This window comes from Centruroides vittatus, unplaced genomic scaffold, assembly GCF_030686945.1.
Source record: "Centruroides vittatus isolate TY-2023 unplaced genomic scaffold, ASM3068694v2 contig_545, whole genome shotgun sequence".
NCBI lineage: Eukaryota > Metazoa > Arthropoda > Arachnida > Scorpiones > Buthidae > Centruroides > Centruroides vittatus.
In genome coordinates this window covers 79,322-107,272 of record NW_027122321.1, presented here as the reverse complement: position 1 = coordinate 107,272, position 27,951 = coordinate 79,322, and the positions used below count along the sequence as shown (strand labels likewise).

Sequence of the window (27,951 nt, the reverse complement as noted above, 5' to 3'; positions counted from 1 at the left end):
TTAATCGTATCCTGATTACAGTAGGCCTGTATAGTAGTATATGAAAGTATATACACACACGTACTATATAGAATAGTACGTGTGTATATATATATATATATATATAAATTAGAGCTTTATCTAACAAGAGCATCTTACGTTTTTATACTCAAACTTTTCGAATTACTCGTAAAATCGAATAAAAATATAAAAATTTCCTAATTTTATGGTTAAAATACGTAAAATACGTATTAATTTTATTTGTTTAGTTTTTTTTATTCTTTTATAAGAAATTATTGTTTGAATAAAAGAAAAGTACACATTTGACATTTTTGTTGAAGTAATTTTTTTTACATTCTGTAATTATATTTTAGTTCGTGACACTTTTATATTTTAATATATTTATTTTCTATTTCCTTAAAAAAATTAACTTTTATAAATTATTGAAAAAAAACTTTTAATTCAAATTTAAATTTTTATATTCAAGTTAACGTGCCATCTGTCGTTTAATTAGAGAACTAATTAATTTTTTTTATACATACACATGTATATATATCTTGTTTAGTTCTATTTTTAAAGTATAATCATCCATAAAAAATAATACTTACAAGATTTCAAGAAAAAAATAAGATGAAGTTTTATAAAAGAATCAATTTCTAGATATTTTTAGGCAGTTTTCCAAATGCGATAAATGAAAGGTTTAGAAATATGAGAATAAAAATTTAGTTTTTTTTTTTAATGCAATTTACTAGGAGCCTGAAAACATATTTTTCTGTGCAGGAAAGTCAAAATTTCATTTTAAAAAAGCGAAAAACAATAAATTCTTACATAACGTTTTCTTCTTTCGTATAACGATTGATTGATATATTAGATCCCGATCAGTTTGACCTCGTAAAAGGGCCGTCACGTGACTATTATTCGAAAATACGAAATTTTCTATTCAAAATTAATCCATGTCCGTCTTCAAGAACAGTTTTCGTTTGTCCTTGGGATTTATATTCCTTTCTGCTTGAGGTAGATGACGTTTGTTGCCTTAGTAACATATCTGGAAATTCTCACGTCATACGCATTGTGTTATTCTAACCAATGATTTTACTCCTTTAAAAAATTTGAATTTAAATATAAAAAACAAGGAATTGCTAATAATAATAGTAGTAGTAAAAGAATAAAATTATTTGAAAACGTTTCCAAAATTTAATGAGGTCAAGATTATTGGAATGCTTTAATGAAGTAAATTTAATTGCAATTAAAAATATAGGTCGAGTTTTGGTTACAAAATAATATTGAATTCTTAATGCATTATGAAATTTTATATATATATATATATATATATGTAATAGATATACACACACATACATCCATACACAGACACACACTTAAGATTGATTTTATATTTTATATAAATAGAAATTGCAAATTTATCTGATTACTTTACTTCTTGGTAATGCAGATTTTGTTTGTTATTCATGCACTTTGGAGATTGAAACTCTTATAAATCTAATAAATGTGAAGAGAAGCTGTATTTTAATAATTTAAATAAAAGTATGAAAATCATTCGTGGTCCACTTACCGATAATATAATTCATCTAATATGGAAAAGTATAGTTTTTTCTAGTATGAAAATATATTTTTCTTATAGATTGAATTGCAGTTGAGTTATATTTTATGAGAAAATACTTCTTCATTCTAAAAATTCGTATCAAAACAATTCTAGTAAATAAATGGTATTCAAATTTATAATTTTTATTATCATTAAGCAGAAGTTGAGAAATGAATTTAATTAATTTCTTAAAGAAAAATAAAAAAAAATACATATTTCACTTGTTTTAAATAAACAAAATTTAATTAGCATAGCTTAAATGATTTATTTAAATTTTAACATATTCTTATTAAGAAATTTTACTTTATAAGATGCCATTTATCATTAAGTTATCAAGTGATTTAATATTCATGTTTTAGGAATAAATTGCATTTTTTACTAAGAAAATATTATGTTGAAAAATTAATATCAACTATAAATGTTATTGAAGATTTTTTGTTTAATAAATAAGATTTCTTTTTTTCGTAGTTTATGCTAAAATAATTTTTTTAAAAATATTAGATAATATAAAAAGAACCGTTCAGTTAACAATGTTATAATTTAAAATTTAAGTAATAATTCTTTAAAAGAAAATATTTTCTTTGTTATAATCATTAATTTTCATTAAAAAATTGTTCAGTAGCATAACAAGAATCAAAGGTTGTATTATATATTTATATAATATATTAAGTATTTATATAATAAACCTAGATATTAATTTTCTTAGAATGTCAGACAAAACACTTTTCAAGGTTACACTTTGTCATTTTTATTTATTTTCTTTTACAAATATCTTTTATATCCTTCTAAAATCGGTCGAATGAGAGGGTGTCAAAAAAATTTTTTTTTGGCATCGAATTTTGAAACAATGTCGCATCTATCAATGGTTTTATAGCTTGTCAAAATGAGTTTGAACAAAAATACATTTCAAAAGTAAGCAATAGTTTTGAAAACTTTTAAAAGTTTTTTAATTATCATTTTATATTATTACAAGTAATATAACTATCATTTGTCATATTTTAATTCTCTAATACTCTAATACATTATCAATCGATTAGTCCATATGAGCCAATATTCACTACATTAACTTTACATTAGCTCATGTTTAAATCAGTTTTGATAAGTGTTGAAGTAATATTGTATCTTCTGAATTAAATCTAAAATTCTTACTTATATAATTGTAACTAGCATAAAAAAATAGTTTGAAACGAAAAGTTGTAATTAAACAGGCCAAATGAGATCTTTTATCTATCATTCATTAAATTGTTAAAAATATAACATATTACAGAAAAATTGTAAAAATTAATAGCATAAATGTAAAGAGTAGAATTATATCTTCCATAGAATTTTATCTTTTATCTGCTAATATTATAAATGTATATAATTACTTTTATGATATTACTTAATTTATTTTCATTCCGGTTTTCTATTATATTTATTTATTTTTTTTTAAGTTGCTATCTCTTTCTGTGATTCTATCTCTTCACTATATGGCTTAGTACATCAATCAATTCTACTCTTCTTTTCCTCGTCCCGTCACACGCATGAAGCTCTTCAATTTTCATTTTTTTAATAAATTCTAATATTATAAAGTTATATTTCACTCAGCTTAAAATACACACATGTAAAGCAATAGATTCGAATTTTCGACTAATACAGTCTCTTATTAATGCTTAAAGGTGTAGAGAGTAAATTGAACTTATGTAAGTGTTTTATTTCTTCACGAAGACACTCCTTTCTTTAAGAGATGAATAAATTTAATTTGAATACATCAATTTTTCTTGTTTTGAATTTTAATTTTATTTTTCGAATAAACAAGAATAAGTTATACGTTACACAAAATAATTTTATCTGTATTTATCAAATGTGAGCATATACATATATGAAAAATTATCTGGTTATTAAAAACATTTATTGTATCAATTGCATAAGTTTGATTATGTCTCAATCAGCCCCTATTGTTAAGTATTATGTTTAGTGAGTTTTATATGTTATTTTATATATTAAAATTAAAGCAGACTTTTTAAACTAAAATATATTAATTATATATGAAAATAATTTGTGATCTTTTAAAATATTTAAAATAATTCCAGTTTTTAGCATTAAATTATGATGATTTATGTTTAAATATTTAAAATATATTCAGTAAATTTTCAAAGATAATAGAATAAATTAAGATATAACATTTTATTTATTTTTCGTTTTTGAATATTTTAAAGGTGCCTGCCTTCTTAAAGTTTATTATTTAAAACACTCAAACGTAAAAGTGCCTTCACATTCCGTTCTCCTTCTTCACTCCTCAGGAACACAAGCTCATTCGACAGAGTCGACCTTTATCTTGAGGCGAAGGAGAGCCTTTTGTTTATTTAATTATACAGTAGAGCGTCGATAAGTGGAACCAATTGGGGACTGGGGTCCTTCCAGTTAATGATTTATTCCAGTTTCCGACTTTGTACGAAAAAATACATTAACCTGTCCGATGTTCAAATTTTTCTCCGTTGCGTATCGCTTCCTGTTGAATTTTTCTCCGTTGCGTGTCGCTTCGTGTTGAATTTTCGTCGATTTTAAGCCTAACGAAAATTTTTATAATAATCATCGAGGCTATCGTATCGTTAAAAATTATTTCTGCATTTTGTACAAACAAAATAAATGTATTAAAGAATATAAAAAACATGAAAATTATACTTTAGAAGTAAATTTAGTATCAAAAACATTCGATTCAGCACGACACAGTCCGACTGAAAATCGTTCCACTTTCCGGCCATTCCACTTACCGACGTTCCACTTATCGACGCTCTACTGTACTTTTATTTTATGTTTGAGTGTTTCGTATAAATTCGTGAATTTAAGTAATATTTATCGTCCAAAATTTTTGATGAACTATCTGTTATTTTAATTTTCCTTTTTGTTTAATATTTATTCATTATTTATTTCAGTTTTAATCAAAATAATTTTTTAAGAATAACTAATTAGGATCGGTAGTGTAGCCTATGATTTATGATAAATTTATAAAATTAAACAAGTATGAAAATAATTGAAATTCATATTAGGATATTATGTAATGTTACTTTCATATTTTAGATAAAAATAAAATAAATTTAACTAATTATTACTTATCCTAATAGTAGTGGATAGATGCGACACACCCACACATATAATGAAGCGTATGTAGGTCTTTCCAGATTTAAATTTAAAGCTTCAGATTGAGTTTCTTCAAAGAATACATTTTCCCCCTTTAAAAATATTGGGTTAAAATTAATGCAGGTTCACACTCAATGCATTGTATTTAGTTGCACGTAAGACACACTTACGTAATTATATGAAAAGGAAAAAAAAAAAACTATTTAAAAATTTCTTTCTTATATTAAACATTACATTTTATATAGGTTAATTATCGTGATTAAGATCGAATTCATAAATATAAAAATGGTTTGATAACATTATTGCTTGTATGAGAATATAATTTGCATTTAGATTGTTACGAATTGATGTTTTCTGTTTAAAATTTTGCATTGTTTTGTAAATAAAAGAAACATAAATTCAATAAAACTATTCTGAATTGCCATATAAATGCATGAAAATTTATCTTGCCAACTATATTTACATTGTTTAATCAATTTTTGAATTCTTTTCCGTAATTCGATTGTTTAATTTGAATAAAATATTTATAAACTTTGAAAGATATATATTTTTTTAATGAATTGTTGAATTTATTATATTTATATATATAAATAAAATTCCGAAGAGTAATTTCTGAATTCAACCTTACATACTGAACTATCTTGGGTATACAATATTACTACATCTACATTAAATCTAGAGAAACCAAGTAAATAGGATCAAAACTCCACTTTGAATTCATGAATAGTTTTTAAAAATAATTCTTTACAAGTTTCTAAAAATATTATTTATTCAGTTTTATATCATACGAAAATATAAAACTTCCAATAAAGCGAAACCATCTTCGAAAATATATAAATATACTATTTTATTTTCAGATTTTCTGCTTGGTTTAATTTACAAATAATCAAAGTTTAAATACATTAAAATTTTGTATATAATAAATATTTTTATACGCTAAAACCTTCGAAAATTTATAATATAGTTAATAAAATAACTTTATTGAAGATTGGAATAGCCTACCTACAGGATTCATTAATTACTTACAAAAATACAAATACAGATATAAATATGAATTATTATTTATTAATTAAATAGTTATTAATTTAAATTTTAAAGCTTTAATTAGATATATTCGTTATATCTAATTATAAATTTAGAAAAAAGTTAAATTTATATAATTGATCTATCGCATTTCAGAAAATTGATTGAACTTTTTGTAGAAAAATGCATCTCTATAAGTTAAATCGCTTTTCTTGATAAATTTAGCTTTAAAACTAAGGTTAAATTTAATAAAATCACAAATTTGGTTACGTTTGTTTGGATATTTATAAGCACTTTTATTTATTTTTAGTACATTAAATTATATAAAAATTGTATTTTATGAGATGCTCTACATTTCGATTTTTATATAAATCAACTTACTTTAGGCATGACTCTATATCTGAAAATTATTCTAAAAATAAAAATATATATATATATATATATATATATATATATATATATATTGTTTATAATGGTTAAATAGATGCCATATAATCAATCCAATTGTCAGAAGTTAGTAAAATAAATTTTAGGAAATACAGAAACTTTTGCCTTTTATAAATTTACGACTTAGATGATATATAAAACTGGAAGGAAATTCGAATTACTGTTTGTGTATGCGAAGTATATTTGGATGTTAAATATTAACAACTAGGAAAATAGAATTTTTATGTTCTCATATCTAATATTTATAATATATAGCAACGTTCAGAAAGAATGTTCACTGTTTGAAATTAGTTTAATGTTATACGTGCTTTTTTTTCTTTTTTTTGGAAAAAATAACTAAATCGTTCTCCAGTGAAACAGAATAAAGACTTATTTTTAGTTAGTTTATCTTCTTTTTTTTTGTTTTTAAAATTCCAATTATGTTATGCTTTTATATATTTTCAATCTGTAAATTTATTTTACTTTTCAAATAAAAAGAGTATAGCAACTTTGAGTATGTATATAAATGCAGTATTAAAAAAATTGTAAAAATAAAACATGATTAGAATATATATATACAATACCTATATATTAGTATATATATAATTACCTATATATATATTCCTTTTTAAAATATAAACGTAAACAATTACTTGTATATATAATAGAACTATATATTGAAAGTATTTTACCTTGTTTTCATGCATGTGTGTGTATATATATAAACATGCATGAAAACAAGGTAAAATACTTTCAATACATAGTTCTATATATATATATATATATATACATATATTATATATTATAATATATATATATAAACACACACGTACATGTACACATAAACACAAACATACACGATATATTTTTACTTTTATTTAAACAAATTCGATAAAATAAATCATTTTTTTTAATCGAAAAAGAATATAAATAGTTATTTATCGCATTCACTCTTCTAAATATAAACTAAAGTATTAATTTAGAAATCCTAAATATTTTTTTTCCGCTAATTTCATTTGACCTAGTGACCCTATTCACCTCCGACCTCCTACCTTTGGCGTGTGTGTGTGTGTGTGTGTCTGTATATATACTTCTATCGCCTCATCACCTCCCCTATCCATCGATAATAGACTCGCCCACACACTCCGCCATCTTGTACAGTCTCCTATCACAGATAAGGAAAGAGTGCGTCATAGCAACGCCACTTACACAACAAACGTTTGGGTTAGTAAAATGTAGAGATAAACTGCGGCGGTTAGAGAACAGTAGAAACAACTGGTCAATTCACGTTCAACGCTTCTTACCTTACATATTTATTCGAATAAGGTTAAGAAGGTAGTGCGGACGGATACGTAATCAGTTAACGTGCGGCATCCTCTCCTGTGCGGGGAGGGCATCGGATTTCCCATCTAGCTAAGCTGTCGGATAATTATTTCTCTTGTGTTTTATCTTCATCACAATAGATTTATCTGACGTTTAAGGATATCAATATTTGGAGTACAGTGCTAAGTTATCGAAACTGAAGCCGAAACATGGGCAATGCCGCTACGGCGAAGAAAGGAGACCCCGCCGAAAACGGTAAATAAACCCCTTCTCCAACTTATCCTCTTCTATAAAATCTCTTAAATAATATAATTTAACTAGTAAAAAATTTCCATTAAAAATAAATAAAATAGCTTCACTTTTATATGCAGCACCTTCTTTTTTTACGTATCATAAACGTAAATATATATATACATGTATGTACTGTACAGTACAGTACATATATACGTGTGTATCATATATGTACTGTACGGTACATATATATATATATATATATATATACATGTGTACTCTTCTTAGTTTACCGCATGCTAGTCACTTTGCGCTATTTAAATAGTTAAAAATGGCGTTATTGATTATATACGTAACTAATAAACATATTGGAGTAATTATGTGTGTTTAAATGCTTCAGTTGATTTACATATGTATTGCTTAATCGCTTAAGTTGTCTGTAAGATGGATCAAAGGATCCGCCATTTTGGGTTCTGCACTCCAATGATGAGTTACGCTAATTGGTCGAAATTACTAACCATTGTTACGTCATAAATAACTAATTCAGCTAATTATTATTATTATTATTATTAAATTTAAAAAGTGTCATTGTACAGTTAATATTTCTATACTTTTTTTTTTAGTTTGGCATTATAATTGTTAATTATTATAAAGTCTAAATCACTTTTACTATTATCAAACTTATTATTGATTTTAAATCTAAGAGATGCTTTTATGTATTTTTTTTTTTAAACCATAAATAGGAAACTGGTTATAATCTGATGGAATGAGGCTTTTTTTTAATTCATACAAAGTATTGAGTTGTTTTTTTATGAAAGGATTTTGTTGTTTTGATAACGAAAATTAGTTGATAATCTGATGCTGTGCTACTGATCTTATCTTTGAGTGACTTGATAATGTTGTTTTTCTTTGTAGATAAACATAATGTTAAAATTATAAACAGTTACTACTTTCCCTTTTGTTCAAAAATTTAATCTATTTATAATTGATTTTTTTATAATTTTATACTTTAGAGCTTTTAAAGGTATTTTTTCTAAATTTGCAATGCTATAGAAATTCTTTATGTATATTAAAACACCTCTACGAGATTTCAAATTTAAATTGCCGTACGAAGGTCGTATGTTATTTGATTAACATGGTTTGTTAGATGAATATAACTGGATAGATATTCAAAGTTAATTATATTTTATTTTTATGAGTAAATATTTTTGTTATACCACACAACTACACTACAATAGAAATCTTCTATTTCCTAGTTTGTAAATAATTAAATTTAATCTTTTTCAAATTTGATAATTTTGAATAATTGAGTTTAATTTCTATGATGATTTGAAAGAGAATGGTTTTTGTAAAATATTCATTTAAATTTTAATGCTGTTGGCCAAGCTGTTATAAATGTTTTAAGATTTTCTGGTTAATTTACCTTAGGTGCTAAGATGGCGGCTCGCCTCTGATTCCAGCAAGGAAACAGTGGGGCACTCATTCTAACCTAACCTAACCTATCCTAATAAATTACCATAATTATTAGCAACCAAATTATTAGGATAGGTTGGGTTAGGTTAGAACGTGCATCCCAATGTTTCCTTGCTGGAATCAGAGGAGAGCCGCCATCTTGGCACCTAAGGTAGCATTAACCAATTTTCCTTTGCTATGATGCTTTTATTCCACATAATTATAATTAGATGAGAAAATCAGTTTTATCATATATGGTATTGACAATTATTACTAGTTTCCTAATAGCAATCAGTTGGTTTGATTCATGAGAGATGGCAAATTCTTACTACATTGTAAAACTAATTGCTTTGTAATATTCAAAGAACATGCAATATAAATGAATTATATTTAATTTTTATTAATTATGAGTTAAATCAAAGAAGATTATCTTTTGTCTTATAAAATTATTACTAATTTAAAAATTTTTTTGTTGTTAAGATGCTTTGTTTTAAATAACTAAAATAGCCTTTAATAAGAACAGTACTAAATTATTTCTATCTGCAGTTAACTAGTTTTTGGGTAATTGAGATTTTCTGACTATTTTTATTTCTTCTGGAAAAGAAAAATGTTTTAAAGTTTGATTGTGGAAGATTAGCTTAAGAATCCATTATCTCTGCTTTGGATAAGATAACCATAGACTACATACATTATAGTTTATAAAACAGCTTTTAAAGATATGTTCTTTGTATAGGCTAATCCAAAAATACTCATTAAGATTACATTAAATTTCATCTCAGACAGTTTACATTAACGTAACATTTCATAAAAAGAAAATTTTATCTTATAAAGAGTTGTACTACTTATGTAGAAGACAGTATTATATAAAAATTATGCAACGATGAATCAAGATGATCTAGAGTAAAGAAGATTCAGTTCCTGGTGATAATGCAAGCATGTAATTCCTTTTGTTTTGAATCAATTATTTTCTTTGATTGCAAAAGTGGTGATGCAATTCATAAGATTATAAAATTGTTGATGTTTTGATTCAAAGTATATTAATAAGAAAAGATTTTGAATCTGATTGGATTTTTAAGCCAGTTGCCATTGACTAAATCATTATCTTTAACAAAATATATGCTTGCTCACTTTGTGACAGTTCAAAAAATAGAAAAATGCTCTGCTAGACATTATATAGAAGATAGACATGGTCTTAATAGGTCATTTTTTTAGAAGTGGTGGTCACTATAGTTAAATTTTAACATCATCATTTTAACCAAAATTTTACATTATCATAAAAAATTATCTATAATTTTTCTAGGTTTATGATTTGTATTATAATTTAATATCACATGTAATAGTGTTTATGTGAAAGTTCTAGGATAGTGGTTCCCAGCCTATGTTCTGTGGTATACAGGTGTTCCAGAACTTGCTCTGAGTGTTCCAAGCAAAAAGTTTTAAAGTTTTTATTGCAAATTTATTTCGGTGTAATACAATGTATTACTTTATTTGTAGAAAATTCCATGTTTACTGTTTTATTCAGTGTAATAAAGTTTATTAGTTTATTGCTTTATGTTTCATGAGTATATTAAACAAGGAATTGCTTATCAATTTTTGAATATACTGATACTAGTGTTCTGTGTAATAAAAAGTATACAAACAATGTTCCGTGGTCTCAGAAAGTTGAGAATCACTGTTCTAGGATATGAAAAATATTATGTAATTTTATTATGCAGATTGTTCTTGTAATTTTAATGTTTTCAAGTAATATGTTTTGTGGTGTATTTTAAGATTTTTAAGATGGAAATTTTAGTTTGAAAAATGTTTGTTAAAAATTGCTTTAATAATTCTTCAACTCATAATCATTCATTTTAACTCTTAATAGAAAGAGAACATGAATGTTACTAATGAAACAAAATTTTTAAATAAAAAGGAATATTATCATCTTTTTGACATTGTACAATTTTCAAAAGTTGCAGACCTATAAATTTTCACTGGCATATGTCTGTCTGTCCTTCCTTAATCTTGAGAACAGAGTTAGGTAGATGAAAATCAAAACCAGATATGGAAAGCTTAAGGGCAGGAGGCCCTAATTAACTATACATGAACTTCCAGTTTGGAATGGAAGTAATATTATTTCAATAATTTTATCCTGAATAGAGTTAGATAGATGACCAGCATGTCTCTATTGTTAACAGGAGAAGTATGATGTACAGGGGCAAGACACTACTAAAATTGAAAGCATTGTGACAAAAAATTGCAGTCTGTCATTGTGATGATGTCACAATAAATGATAGTTCGTATTGCATTGCTTTTTCTTAAATGCACCATAATACCATTTGAACGGATTGTTAATCCATTTACATCATTTTAACTCTTAATAGAAAGAGAACATGAATGTTACTAATGAAACAAAAGTTTTAAATAAAAAGGAACATTATCATCTCTTGACATTATACAATTTGCAACATTGAGATATCCTACAATATGCATTAAAACATTGAATTCTTCAAATATATAAAACCATTTAATTTGCTTGTTCTTGTTGTCATAAATTAACTGTAGCAATTAAGTAAAACATAAAATTAAGTGAAATGCAAGCAGAAAAATTAGCATTTGATATAATTTAATATTTACTATATTATATTGTATGTCAATTTTTTTTAATAATTTTCAAAAATATTTGATTAAAGTATCATGATAAAAAAAAATATTTCAGTGATTCTGCAAAAATGTGAGTAAAATTGTATGAAGGAGAATTAAACAAATTAAAATGGGAACTATCAATAATAAATGAAACTTCTTTTTTTAAAAATCATTTTTAATAAATTGTATATATTGAAATTAAGAGTGAATAAAAGCAATGAAATTCATTTTATATATTTTTATATATATGCTGACCTTCAGTATTTGATTTACTATGATGTATTTAATATGCACTTAATTTCAGAAGATGTAATTACTCAAAGTCAGTTTTATTTTTTGTTCTTAAGCAAACTATATATAATTTATTAAAACTGTTTAAAATAATTATTAAATATTGGACTTGGAATTGCTATTATAACAGTTGTAATCGCAGTTGAATTGTAATGATTGACAATTAAAAAATTTTGCTTTGGGATTAATATATAGTAGAACCTCGCTTAATGAGCACCTCGCATGAGTATTTTGCATAATGTGCAAAACATATTGTAAAAATTTGCCTCACTTAATGAGCGATGTTTTGCATAACGAGTGATGAGGAGAGTGGAAGTCCCAAATTGTGCGCTTATGTCATGCTCCATCAGTCTGTGTTTAGCACTTATTCCGCTAGCATCTTAGTGTCGCTTATGATCACATATTTTTCCAAACTTGTGTTCACACATATTACTTATAAACATCAACAACCAGAGCCCAAGAATTTGGCATATTGTTTGGCAGGTTTATTATATAAACATGCCAAATTCTTGGGTCATTAAATTTAATAACCAATTCCAAATTAAATTTTAGAAATGTCTGAATTAAAAATTAACTATTTATAGTTATTAAATGTAATACGAGATGGAAACATAACTGTCTACCTCTATTCAAATTAATTAATTTCTAATATTTAATTATAGCCTTTAGATAACTCAAGAATTTGGCATATTGTTTGGAGTTTTATCAAACATATTAGCTGTTTTTTTTTTTTTTTTTTTTTTTGTTTTTGAAAATCGAATTCTCATTCTAGGATGTTTCATTCCGCACTAGAAGAAAAGATGATGATGATTCACGCTCCTTAACAGTGTATATTGTACAATGTTTTTTGAATAAATGTTATACATAAGACATTTGAGCATTTTTTTGGCGTGGAATGCATTATCGTATTTTACATTAATTTCTATGGCAAAAATTGTTTTGCTTAACGAATGTTTTGCATTACGAATAAGACTCTGGAAAGAATTATGCTCGTTAAGCAAGGTTTCACTATATTACCAATAAACATTGCAAATCTAGTTTATGTAATAGCAAATGTAATACTATAGTTAAATTTAATTACAAATTTTAAAATGATTTATTTTACATAATGGAGTATAAAAATATTTTTACAGGAATACTTACAGCAATGATAAATGCTTTTAATATTTACCTTTATTGGTTTATAAAGAAGTATGACATATTAGTTTTCAAGATCTCATGGGTCTCATCTTTAGATCATCTCAGGTTATAACAAACCTAAAAAGTAATTTTAAATATTCAGTAAAGCTGAATATTTAAAATTATTAGAATTTATATAATCAGAGAGATATTAAGAAACGATAAATTCAAAGTGGAAAATTATCATAAATATGTTAGGGTAGCTATCTGTTAGAAAAAGTACTGTTATCCTAAAACATCAGAATTTGGAAAATTTGCATCTGTTTGATCAATTTATAATAATACTACTATACAGGTTAACAATGTTTAAGCGTCTTCCTGTGCACAAACTTTTTTTCTCCATTCTGTTCTGTCTCGATAATCCTCTTCTGTCATTCCTTTGTGTTCCATAGCTTTTTTATCTCCTCTACCCATGTAGCCCGCAGCCTTCCTCTCCTCCTCCTGCCTTTCAGGGTCCATTTCAATATCTGTTGTGGTAGTCTACCTTCTTCCATCTTCCAAACATGGCCATACCAAGTTAATTTTTTTTTTTGTGGTTTTAGACCCTTTACCGCTCAGAGAGCACAAAAAGGCCAAAAGTTAATTGTTTGTTATGGATATAGTCGACCATAGAATTTTGATAGTCCTTTTTTTTTTCTAATTTCCTCATTTCTCACTCGATCTAATTTTGAACATTGGGCAGATTTCAAAAGCTCTATTTCTGTAGATTCTAGTTAGATTTAGATTTTGAATTCAATACCCAAACTTCTACTCCATATGTTATTACACTTGGAACTAATGATTTATATATGTTTATTTTTGTTGTTTTAAAGAGTTGTTTATCTCATAAGATTCCATTCAACATTCTTATCATAGATCTTCCTTTCACAATTCTGTCCCCAATTTCAATTTCCATCTGATCATCATTAGTAACTTTTGTTCCTAAATATTTATATTCATCACATCCTTTTATCAATTCAATTTTTCCATTTTCCTCCAAAACTAAACTATGTATGTCTTCAGTTCCAATTAACATATAATTAGTTTTTAATTTCTAATAACAATCATTAAAATAAAAAGGTTTTAAAAGAATGAATTATTACATTAAATTTTATATATTGTATTTTTGTTTTGTTATAATTTTGGACTCAATAATGTCTGGATATCTAGAATGCCATAATTTAGAAAATGTAGTAGAATTATATAGTGGTAATAAATCAAAGCTTATCAATTTAATAATCTAAATTAATTTATATTGATTACTTGATTATTTTAAAATATTTTTGAGAACTAATCAGTAATTTGAATTACTATAAATGAAGATAAAATTATCATCATTGGAATTTAAAAATGAATGTTTCTCAGCAACTAAAGCCAAAGAGTTGATTTATGTGATGTTTATTTTAAAATACCAGAACAAAATTTCTGTATGAAGAATAGAAAGTTTGTTCTACTGAAGTGTTCTGATACAATTTGTTAATTTTTTATCAATGCTTTTTTTAAACTATTTCAACATCATCCAAAGGAGGTAGCTTTATTATTTAAAAATTTTTAAATAAATATAAATACTGAAAAATGTAAAAACTGATTGTACATGAAATATTTCTGATGTAGCTTTATATTTTATTTGTATTGTTCTGAAGATGTCAAATACTTTTAAGTCATAATCACATTAAATGTTCTGGATTCCTAAAAAGAAGTCTACTGTGTAATTTTTTTTTTTAACATAATGCATTTGAATCTAATATTTTGTATACTATTTATTATCAAACAATTATTTCTCTGGATCATTTTAATTTATCTGGAGTCATTCTTTTAGTTTCAGTATCTGCAGTTAACATTTTTATGGTTTCCATGTGAAACAGAAGATTTGGAAGATCAAAATTTCTTCCACAGAATAGTATTATGAAAACAAACTTGTATTTTATTTTATTTTTACTTAATTTTTCTTTGAGAATGATATAGTGAAATTTATTTTAGTGTAAACTTCAATAAAAAATTTATTTTTAATGGAATCAGGTTAATACATCTGAAATGAAAATACAGTTCATAAAGAAATGTCTCAAAAAGTTTATTTTTTGCAAATATAATGGAAAAATTGAAATTTGATGTAACTTTAATGGATCACATAGTTGCCAGCTCTGTTGTTTGGGCTTAGAATCCATCTTTGGGAGCAGGTGTCATGTTAGCCTGAGCTAGAAATCCTCCACCATTTTGAGATAACAGCACCTTTGATGCATTGTCTTCATAAGCATGGATTTATGACCAATACTAAAAATTCCAAGTTTGTATGTATGGCAAGTTTTTAGAAATTATCCACTTTCCAACATTAATGTTATAATATTGCTAGACATACAAGAATTGCAACGGAAACTTTAAATTTGTGATTAAATTAGGCTTAAAAATGTGTATTATAATCTCTCATAATTTTACTTGTATTATAAATAGTAAATTGGTGATTTCTGTGACATCATCACTGGATCATTGCCCATCAGGATATGGGCAATTATCCATGTTGTCTTTGAGTCAGCAGCATTCTTGAGGTTAACAAGCATTCCCAATATATATATATAAGTAAAATATTCAAAATTGTCAATTTTATCCCCTCATTTTGTAAGATGTAGATTTTGATTTTAATATGTGGCATTGAATTATTTAAATTAAGTTTACAAGATATTTTAAATTAAGTTTGGAATGCACTAATGTAGGTCAGATTGATTAAAAAACTAGTAAACATTGACTGCAATTATACCAGTTATTCATAATCTTTGTTTTATTATTATTTTTTATTACCTTCTTGCTTCTTTTAATTGACATACAATTACAATAGTGATTTTAAAGTGAAAGTAATAACAATTTCTTGACTTTTTACAATTGTATAATAATAAATCAGTATTAAGTATTAAGAACAGATTTGAAAATATACTTTAGACAATAGTATACTCTCATTACTTTATTAACAAATTAGATTTTACATTAAATAAATGATTTACCAGCCATTGTGATATATAATAGCTGAAATATTATTTACTTAAGACAAAATCTAATTTCTTAACTAATTATTAGGGTTTCTTTTATTCTTTAATTTTTTGTGTTATAATTTTTTCATTAAATTCTTTTATAAGAAATTTCTTATTAAGATAAACTAAATCAGTAAGTAAAATATCAAGAGTATTTCATTGGAGTTATAAAACTTTATATGAAAGCATTTGATATAAATTCAATTAATACTTATTTTATAACTCTATCAGAGTATTACATTTATGTTTTTTAAAAAGTTGTTTTCAAGCAATTTATATTATTCTAAAAATCTGTAGAAAATTATTTTAAATATCACTCTTATCATTGTGAAGTGTTGGTAATTTTTTAAGTATTAGTTTCTTACATTGCTATTTTTATCTACTGGTACGTTAGTAGGATATTTATTATCATAGCAATTTTGGATGAAAAGCATAAATTAAGTTCTTAATTTATTAAGAATAAAAAAATTCAGAATTCATATTTCTTAGTTACTTAAATATTTTTATAACTTAAGTACAGTTCATAATTGATGATATAATAATAATTGAAATAGATATGTATTATATCAATGGTGCAGTTTTTTTATATTGCTTTAAAAATCAATTCTTTAAATATTTCTTCAAAAAAAATTGATGAGACTTCATAGGTTAAGTCCAAAGAAGTTAACCAATGTTTTTTTTGTCTGGACCGCATTTCATCAGAGACAAAAACTTCTGAGTGTTATCTTCGTTATTCTTTATTACTATGCATTTCGGGTGCAAGATTTTTTTGTGTAACTTGCACCCCTCATCAGGTGTTACATTTCTACAAATTGGTATAAATACAATTATTACAGTGATTATTATGGTAAAATTACAACTTTACAAATTACAACTATTATTACAACTTCCATTATTTGGATATATTTACACAATAGTGAACTAACCTGTTTTATGTTTAGACACAGCTATGCGTTGATGTTGTATCCCCTAAGACATTTCTAACTGTCTTTCTTTCTGTTTGCTTGTTCTTTAGTCCTTTCCATTTCCTCCCATACGTTGTCAATCTGATGAGGGGTGCAAGTTACACAAAAAAATATTGCACCCAAAATGCATAGTGAATAAAGAATAACGAAGAAGAATGAAGAAGTTTTTGTCTCTGATGAAATGCGGTCCAGACAAAAAAACATCGGTTAACTTCCTAAGATTTAATCTATGAAGTCTCATCAATTTTTTGAAGAAATGTTTAAAAAATTGATTTTTAAAGCAATAATTGAAATACTAATAATCAATATCATTGTACATTAATGTATATGGAATAGAATATCATAATGTTAAAGAATAGAATAGAATGTTAAAGAATTTCATAAGGAAAAATGGAGAAAAGAGGATTTAAATTAAAATCTGAATTTAAATAATAGTCAATGTTTTTACTTCTTAGTACTTGAAAAATTTATGCATTATTATTATAATTATAATTTCCATTTTAATTATCAATTAGAAAAGTATCAAAAGTAAATTCATCTATCAATTTTTATATATTCTTTTCAATCAGGTTAAACCAGCAGTTCCCAATTTTTTTTTGACTAGGGACCACTTTGATTTCATTGTTGTTAGCAGGGACCACAAGGTTTAAGAAAAATAAACTGTGTCAATCTAAAAATAAATTTTAATGAAAACTTTTAACATAAGTAATCGTTAAACTTGAGTAACATGCTTTAACAGTACTATTATAATAGCAAACATAACATTTTTAGTAAAAATTAAATTCAGTTTGTATCAATGTGGGAATAATAATTTAAAATGAATAAAAGTTTTAAATCTTTTGCGGACCATATTTTAGCTCTTGCGGACCGCTGGTTGGGAACCACTGGTTTAAACTAATTTGTCATACAAATAAAATATTTAAACATGATTAGGGATATGTTGGTTTTTAAAACCCGGTTTTGAAAAACTGGTTTTTTTGAAGAAATTTGTATAATTTGAAAATCGGGTTTTCCCAAGTAAAAAAACCGGTTTTTGAGCCTATACCTAAAACATAAAAATTAATTAATTATTTGGTTAAAAACATCAACATTTTGACAAAATCGTCTCTGGCATAAAACGGGAATATTGTTAAATACTAAGTTTCATAAAACTAACTACAAAACAAAAAATTTCCCTACACCTAAAATTTGGCTCAATTCAAGCTCTGAATGAGACGGTTGGGACCTTATCAGAGCTGTAGAGCATATCCATAGGAGCAAAAAAATCAAAGGAACCATATTTCTACAAGCGACCCCTTGCAAATGCAGTCCCCTAAAATCAGGTTGTGTGAGATTGATTACATAAATATCTTCAAAAACTTGAAAAAATGACTTCGTCCATCCCTAGGACAACTAAACAAATAGTTTTTAGTATTAGCAGGTACAAACAGAATAATGAAAAATTTTGATTTATTATTTAATGCTTTAAAGATGATTAAACCCAGCTAAGTAGCAAGAGAGAGAGTTTTTCTGTTTCTGGCAATTTTGTGTAAAATAAGGACATGGTTGAGCAATAGATCTATAGACGTTCTTTGCTTTCTAAAATATTTTCTTAGAAAAAATAAGAAATAAAATAATATTTTGCAGGCATTCATTGTCATTCGTTTTTTAATGGTTTTTTTATGGAGTAAATTTTATATTTTAATGTAACATTCTAGCATTTTTTATTATTATTATTTTTGTTTTGTTTTCTGTAAACGTTGGTCGATTATATTTTGTTATATTCTTGAAATGTTATAAATATTAAATAAATTAAAAAGTTTTAAAAAAGTTGTAAATATCTCTTATTTCCTTTTTTCGGGTAAAAATTTGAAAACCGGTTTTGTAGAAAAGTCGAGATTCGAAAACTGCTGTTTTAAAAAGTTGGTTTTTGTATAAACCCTAAATATGATATATATTTTGGGGGTTTCTATAACAAGCAGTTGTGGGAAGTATTGATATTTAAATATAAATAAATGTTGATGATGATAATTTATGTTAGTAGTAGTCACTTTTGATAAATAATTTCCTATTGTCTTATTAAATATAAATTTTTAACTATATTAGTATTAGTTTTTTCAATAGAGGTTTTAATGTTGGGTGATATTTATATCATTTTCATCAGTGGAATAATTCAAATTTCTAAATTTCAATAATTCTGCTTAATTTTATGCAAGATTCAAATTGTACATGTTTGCTGATAAGTTTTCTGTATTGACATAATTTAATTACTACTCATCTGGAAGGCTTAGAATGCTGTATGTATGTTCCTATTACCAGTATGTTTATAAATATAATTAATATATTTAAGTTCAAATTTAATTTTTTATGATTATTATATGAACAATTTGTTCATTTATATCATTGACATAAATTTGCAAATAATAGTGTCGTTTTTCATACTTGTTTGTTGTCATCATTAGAAGTTCACAATCTCATTGAAATAGACATAAACAATAGAATTTGAATTTACTTTATTTGCTAGAATTTATTTTGTTTGATTGCAAATAAAATAAGAATAAAATTTATAAGTCGTTATTAATCACTATATATTAGTGATGCCACAAATATTCGGCTACTATTCAGTATTCGGCTGTATTAGTGACTTTTTCTAATCTAATTATTCTTTGATAAGTTAAAAGAAGATACTCTTTTTATATGATTTTCTTATCTAAATTAGTTTAATTGTTCAGTTCATTGATAGGACAACAAAAATCAACCTAATTTAGATTAACAACAGATAAATCTTAAGTCGTTAATATGTTGAAAACACAATTGTAAACATACTTAGTTAAATAAAGAGAATAATATATTAACATAATTAATGTTTATATTTACAGATGAATTCTGTTGCATATATATTTGATATGAAATTTATTGCTTTTTAGATTTAAATAGTGCTGTACCTTTAATTTTATTTTGTTTGCAAGTCAAGAACTATTAAAAATGAGTGAATTTTTTTACAAAATATTCTCTACAATTACAATATATGAATATTTATGATAATATTTATATATTGTATATTTATTATACAATGTTTCCAGTCTTTTATGAGTTATTTGATTATGAACAAAATTATTTTTGTTTTTTTTTAATGTTAAATATGTGGTGAAAAGCAATTTTTTTCTTTCCTGATTAAAAAATTGATTTGTTTTTTTGTATACAAATCAGTCATCCTTAATTTGATTCTACAATTTGACTTGTTTACAGAAATCAGTTGTAAGATTATAATGCATACATGTCAATAAGTCTAATTAAAGTAAACTTATTATAAAATCCATCACATTCGTAATTTTCTATATTTTCATATTTAAGTTTTACAATAAAACAAATAACTTACTGGAATATAAATACTTAAAATAACCAACACCTTAGTATTTTCAGCAACGATGTATTTAATAAAATAAAAACTTCAGTTAAGCAACTTTAAAACGAAGCTCGTTTTAAAGTTGCTTAACTGAAGAAGACTATTAAAAATAGTCGAAACGTTTTTATTTTATTAAATATTGGGTTGTTCGGAAAGTTCGTAGCGATTTTTAAGAGAAATAAAAGAAATTGTTTTAATACTAAAAATATACTTTTATTCCATTATGTATGCGCCATTGTTTTTAATGACGTGTTGCCATCTATGGGGCAGCTTCATGATACCCTCTTCGTAGAACTTTCCAGTTTTTTCCGCGAAAAACTGATCCACGTGGTTTTTGCAAGCTTCCAAAGTATCAAAGTTTTTATCATGAAGGAAATTTTGTAGAGAACGGAACAAATGGTAGTCCGACGGGGCAAGGTCGGGTGAGTAAGGGAGGTGGGGTAAAACATCCCAGCCTAGTTCCAATAATTTTTGGCGTGCTCGTAAAGACGTGTGAGGTCTGGCATTATCTTGGTGAAACGCAATGCCTTTTCTATTGGCCAGTTCCGGACGTTTTTCTTTAATTGCCATGTTCAGCTTATCCAATTGGGAACAATACTTATCAGAATCAATTGTTTGATTCTGTGGAAGCAGCTCATAGTACAGGATTCCTTTCCAATCCCACCAGACAGTGAGCATGACCTTCTTTGGATGAAGACCGGCCTTTGGAGTTTTTAATGGTGATTCATTTTTCTTATCCCACGATCGTTTTCGGCTGATGTTGTTATAAATGATCCACTTTTCATCACCTGTCACTAAATGCTTCAGAAAAGGGTCATTTTCATTTCGTCTTTCAAGAGAATCACAAATGGAGATGCGATCCAGTAAGTTTTTTTCCGTTAAGTCGTGAGGTATCCAAATGTCATAACGATTCACGTATCCGAGCTTCTTTAGATGTTGAAATACAGTACTGTTTGATGACTTCACTATGTCTGCAATCTCTCGAGTTGTGTAATGAGGGTTTTCATCCAATAATGCTTTGATTTGGTCCTCTTCAATAACAGGAGGTCTTCCTGAGCGAGGAGCATCTTCAAGGCTGAAATTACCAGTTTTAAATTTTGAAAACCACTTTCGAACAGTTGATTCTGATACAGCACTCCCACCATAAACATCACATATCTTTTTTGCTGTTTGTACAGCATTTTTGCGTTTATGAAAAAAGAAAAGAAACAAGTGTCGATAATGCACGTTGTTCGCATCCATTTTTGCAATGAGCCAAATTAAACGCTATTTGAATAATCTTAACGGTTTTTTTGTAACGGACGCATCTCAAGGTCATTTATCGTAATATTCATTGGTTTGTACAATTCTAATCATTTTTGCGTCAATCGGTGTCTCAACTGTCGGCTATCAAAAATCGCTATGAACTTTCCGAACAACCCAATACATCGTTGCTGAAAATACTAAGGTGTTGGTTATTTTAAGTTTTACTGTATTAAATATTTTTTCAAATTGAAATGAAATTCTGATCTGTAACTGTGACTATAATGGTATGTTATCTAATATATTTTGGCAATAGTGATTTTATGTCATAAAGCTTACATGTTTAAATACCAAATAGACTATAAAATTAAGACTAACTTTTGTTTTAATAAGACATAACAATGCCTATAGTAAGGTAAAAATGCTAAAAAGTTTATCTTTATGCTAGATTTTATATTACATATGCTGTGATATAACTCATTCTTTATTAAATTTTAAAATATTAATGCATCATTGAAAAAAATTGAAATTAACAAAACCAATAAAATACATTCATTTCCTGTATTCATCATTGTATATGATAGATAAGGAATAGCTTAGTAAGCAACATAATGTAGTAGCACATCCTATTTCTTTTGTTTGTAATTTACAAGTTATCCAATTTCCTGTTTTAATGTATACATAAATTAAAAATAGGTTTTGATAATCAGTGAACCAAACAATAATAATTATTAATCAGTAGAAATTATTTTTTCTTAGTATTTCACATAATTTGTATGCATATTCAGTTATAAATTAAATTTTTCTGTTTTACTTCCATGTTAATAAAATGTGTATTTATTATATATTACCTGTGGTTTATTATTACTATTATTGAATTAAGTTTAAATTTTCATTTAATTTGAATTTTATGTTATGTAAAATACACAGCTTATGTTATAAAATAATAATAATAATAATTAATTTCATTTATTTTTAAATTAAATATGGAAATAAATATTAAATATGCTAATCTTCGGGAAGAAAAGTATAGTAATCTTTCCATTTATATGAATATAAAAAAATTTTATATTCATCAAATCTCTATTAATCATCTACGTTAAAATTTAAGATGTAAACTGACTGCCAAACATCTCTTCCAATAAGATTTTGTATATAAGTGTAAAAGTATTTTTTTTTTAAATAACAGTAATATTAATGCACTTAAGGTACATTTTTTATCATTGGGCTGCAATTTGAAAAAATTGTAGACCTATAAATTCCTACTTGTTGTCCTTCCATCTGTGTATCTTTCCTTATTCTTGAGGACAGAGTTAGATAGATGAAAGACAAGACCAGATATGGGAACCTTAGGAGCACGAAGCCCCAATTTAACTGTATATGAACTTCTGATGCAAACCGGAAATCACGTTTTTTCAATTCAAAATATTTCCCCTGAAAGGAATTAGTTAGATGACCAGCATGACTCTATTGTTAAAGGAAAAGTATGATGTACAGGGGCAAGCCACTACTAATTTGAGGTGGAGAGCACATATTTTAAATTAAATACATTAAAAATATGATTAAAAATTACAGCCCAGCATGATGATGATGTCATAATAAATAATTGCTCGTTTCTCATGTATAATTTTCATTTTAAAAAGTTTTATACATTTTATATCTATTAGAAATTTAATAAGATAATGGTAACTGAATATAAATAACCCGTGTTAAGAATGGAAATTATACAAACAATATTCCCTATTTTTTATTTTCACTTTCAATATGATGCAGTAGACCAGTGGTTTTTAACCAGGGTGCCATAATCACACTTCAGGAATGCTGTGAAATGGACTGATGAAGGCAATGTAATACTTAGGTGATCTGTCAAGGAGGAGTACATGTGGGATGACTTTCTATGGGACTGTTTTCAAGAGGAAAGCAAAAAGAAAGATCAGAAATTGAGGAAGGATTTGAGATGTTATTGAGTATTCTCTCTCTATATATCTGAAAAAACAAGGATGGGATTTTAGAAAGCTTCAATGAAAATGAAATTAGACAGAAGAAGAATAAATATGAGTATCCAGATACTAAAAAGTGTATGTTGAAGTGGTGTGTACAATGTAGAGACCAGAATATTTTTGATGGGAAAATTCTGAGAAAAAGCTAAACAGTTGGGACATACTGAATAAATTTAAGAGGCATCAAATAGTTTTCAATAACATTTGTGATAAGAGTGCAGAAATGAAAGAGAATAATTATACAAAATATTTGAAAGTACTAGAAATTGCATAGAATCATAGTCGGGATGGTATTTTGAACACAGGCAAAAAATAGTTTATTTTATATGTCTGCCAAACAAAATGGTGTTCACAGGTGATTCATGTCATTGTCGTAAGTTAAAAAAGCAAAAAAATGTGTAACTCTTCTTTTGAAAGGGAACATGACAGGTAATGAAAAATTGCCATCATAATTGAAAAATCTTTACAACCTCAATGTTTCCATAATACCTATGCAGTTGAACAAGTTAAAGAATAATGTCAACATTATTCTTACTTTTGCTGGATATTTTGACTGATTCATTTACAACAAAATGGCTGTTTCTAAAATTGAAGTTATGAATCTTACTAGTGCGATCTTATCCCAAATATTTTTTTTAGATTACATCATGTGAGCAGTTATTTGTGTTGTTCAGCTTTTAATCCACAATTTATATATTTGAGTGAATTTAGAAACATCAATATTGCCAGATACCATTTTCTCCACAATATAAACTAACTTATTTGTGAATTTTATTAGAGTTTTGTTTGAAACCTTATCAGAATGAAGTATGCATATTGAGCTGAATTAGTACTTCATGACTGACTCGCTAGTAATTCATTTAACTTTTTTTGACTTTATGAATGTATTCATTGTTGAGCATAAAGCAATGAATCATTGATGAACTTCATGTAACAGACTTTTTCACCAATAGTGTCAATATTGTATTATTTTAAACATGTATGTATCTAAAAAGTAATAAAATACAATGCATTTAAGTCTAACTACATTGTTTGTATTGTGATATTTATAATCTCTTTAAAATAATGGTGGTTTCTATAAATCAAAATTTTGTTAACTTTAAAACTTCTCTAGCCCTTCCACTTTGAGTTACTGTATTTATACTTTTGAAAAAATAGTTTGGAAATATTTCATAGTTTGTTTTCCTTTTTTGCATTTTGTTTTCTTTATAACAATTGCATATTTTACAAAAGGAGAAATTTTATTGGAAGTAAATTTACTACAAAGTACATCCATTTTTGTTGTGTTTTTTTATAATATAACATAATATAATAATAATGTAATTAATGTTGTGTTTTTAGGATTTGCATTTACATTAGCTATTATTACACTTTATAGAATGCTATATTAAAATAATTGTGACTAGATCAGTTTTAAAATTTACTGTTATGTGACAAATATTTATAATCAAAAAATTTTTGATACTAAACTTTCCAAACCTTTAACATGCAGTCTCTTTATTAAAATATCAAATGTTTTTGGTCAAATTAATTGGCCTTCATCAGGATTGAACAATTTTTTGCTTTATGATGAATAAAACTGATTTTGGAACGTTTTTAACTTCAAAATTTGTGCATGTTTGAGAATTAGTAAATAAAATCTACATACTGATAATATATATATATACACATACACTGACTATAACATAAAATAAAAGTAAAAATAAAAATTAATAATAACAAATAAATAACTAGATAGATAAACAAACAGGCGATGATCTAATGGGCACTGATTAACGGGACTTATTATACTGGAAAATTATGGATGCAGATATTTAGTCTTACAGATCAGAAATAATATTTTTTATTTAGTTCACCTGAACACATACACTTTAAGCTTGTGTTTTGGACTTGTTTGTCCCTCCTATAATAAGTATAATAATTCTATAATAAGTCCTATAATAAATATAATAAGTCCTGTTAATTGATAAATGTACTAGTATACAAAGATAAATTTAAGTTATGATAAAGGACACAAAGGCATAATAATAGAATCATAATGCACCTGCTCTCCATGTTGCGGAGACTTTACAGGATTCTCTAAAGTTTATAGCCTGTCCTGCTATTTTGCTCTTGTGAATATGCCAGGTTTCTGCATATTTAAGATGTCTCCTGTCTTGAAAATTTTGTATTATTTCTGCTTTTTCCCATTTCACTGAAACCTGTGTTGGGTCTGCTATAGCATATGTAGCTAAAGCAGTGACTGGTTGCTCATTCTAAACGTTCCTTTTGTGTTCTTTTATTCTTTCTTTTAATGACCACCTTGTAGCTCCAATGTAGTATAGTTCTTTTTGCCACCTCTTGTCTTGTACGGGTATTCTGTAAATTCCAGGAATAAGGCTCTGGTCTATAGGTTCTTTGTCTGTATGTAGCATCTGGTATACTGTTGGATTCCTTTTAAAGACTATTTTTTTGTTAGTAGCTGCTCTTATTCCTTTGTAAATGTTGTTTAAGGGTGCCATGTATTCCATTACTCTGTACTCTTCTACTCTTCCCCGTTCATTGCCTTCATTATCATTTTTTCTTGTTTTATTGATTAAGGCTTTTACTTTACTCTGATTGACTCCAGCATCCCATGCTAGCTCTTCGATGTGTTCAAATTCTTTACATCCGTCCTGCACTTTGCTGCAATGTGTGTATGCTCTTTTTATAAATGCCCCGAAGGCTGCCAATTTATAACTTGCTGGGTCTTGGGAGGTCCATGGTATTATCAGTGAATTATAAGTCTGCTTTCTATAAACTTTAGTGTTAGTTTTTCCTCCTTTTTCTATTTCTATTGATATATCTAGGAAGTATATCTTTTGCTCATTCTGTTGTTCTAGGCCATACTTGTTAATGTTGACATCTCTGAGAAATTGTTGTATGGTTTTTCTTTCCATATAATCAAGATGTCGTTGACATATTGTGTATATAATAGCCTATGAGTTTCATATTTCTTTAAGATGAAATTCTCTAAAGTCCTTAGCACCATCTCACATAGTGCTCCGGATACAGGAGGATTCCCATTGTCACTCCTCTATGTTGAGTGTATGTTAAATTGTTAAAATTGAAGACAGATGAATATGTAGCTAGATATGCCAGTTATATCAGTATCTGCTTTCTTAGCTTTGTCGCATTTCCAATTTTGTTCAATAAGAAGTCTCTCAGATGGCAGAAACATGGCTCTAGTTTAATTGAGGAGTATAAAGCCTTGAAGTCTAGTACAGTCATATAACTTTTTTCTTTTAATTTCAAATTTTTCATTTTCTGGAGCAATTGTAGCAGCTGTTTTATGCTGTAATCGTGTGGAGACATGTGCATTAATAAAACCTTTGAGCATCCATTCTAGTATTATTGTAGGTGAGCAGCATTTATCAACTACTGGCATTATGCTTCTTTCCAGTTTGTCTGTCTTTGCAAATTCAAACAGTCTTGGAACTGATGGGAAGGGAACTACTACCTTCTTCATTCTGAGTTCTTTTGCCAGGGTTGTATTAGAAAAACATTTGACTCTTGCTTGTAACTGCTCTAGAGTAGTCCTGCATTGTGTTTCCTTTATGTATCTTAATAGAAGCTCATTATATGCAGCTCTTTTTATTAATACCATGTCCTTTGACTTGTTGGCTCTTGTAAGCACAATATCATTTTTGTTCATCCATTTTTTTTCTCTCTTATATTTTTTCATAATGGGCTGTAAGTTGCTCTTGTATATTCAGTCTTTATTTTAAATGCTGTTTTCCATCTGAATGTCTCTTTCTTAAGTTTGCTTGGCCCTTCTATTGCTTGTTTTACATCAGGGATGATCTTTTCATACTTGAGTTTAGGCTGTGGTATGTATTTGGGGCCCAATTTGCAGGCCTCATTGATGCACAGTGGTGGTGTAATGTTATCCCAGCATATGATTGACGAAGTGGCCTGTGGTTCATTTCATTTTCTTATAGTTTTTACTCATCCTCTCTGTCACTTGATTCGATAAGTTTACTCTGATGAAGGCCAATTAATTTGACTGAAAACATTTGATATTTTAATAAAGAGACTGCATGTTAAAGGTTTGGAAAATTTAGTTAGTTCTTGTAAGTGCAGTTTGAGAAGT

The 27,951-nt window shown here is 26.5% G+C and overlaps 1 protein-coding gene across 8 annotated transcripts in view; it reads left to right on the top strand.

The window, feature by feature from the left end:
* LOC136978529 (cAMP-dependent protein kinase catalytic subunit 1) overlaps positions 1-27,951 on the top strand; it is a 191,787-nt gene that overhangs the window by 109,371 nt on the left and 54,465 nt on the right. The window contains exon 1 of one of the 8 annotated variants that reach the window (XM_067274247.1): positions 7,192-7,726. The exons of 6 other annotated variants lie outside the window; for them this stretch is intronic. In XM_067274247.1, coding sequence (XP_067130348.1) covers positions 7,681-7,726 — 46 coding nt within the window. In that variant the 5' untranslated portion in view covers positions 7,192-7,680. Of the gene's footprint in view, positions 1-7,191; positions 7,727-27,951 lie in introns of those variants that run through there. One more of the 8 variants, XM_067274250.1, reaches the window with a different exon arrangement.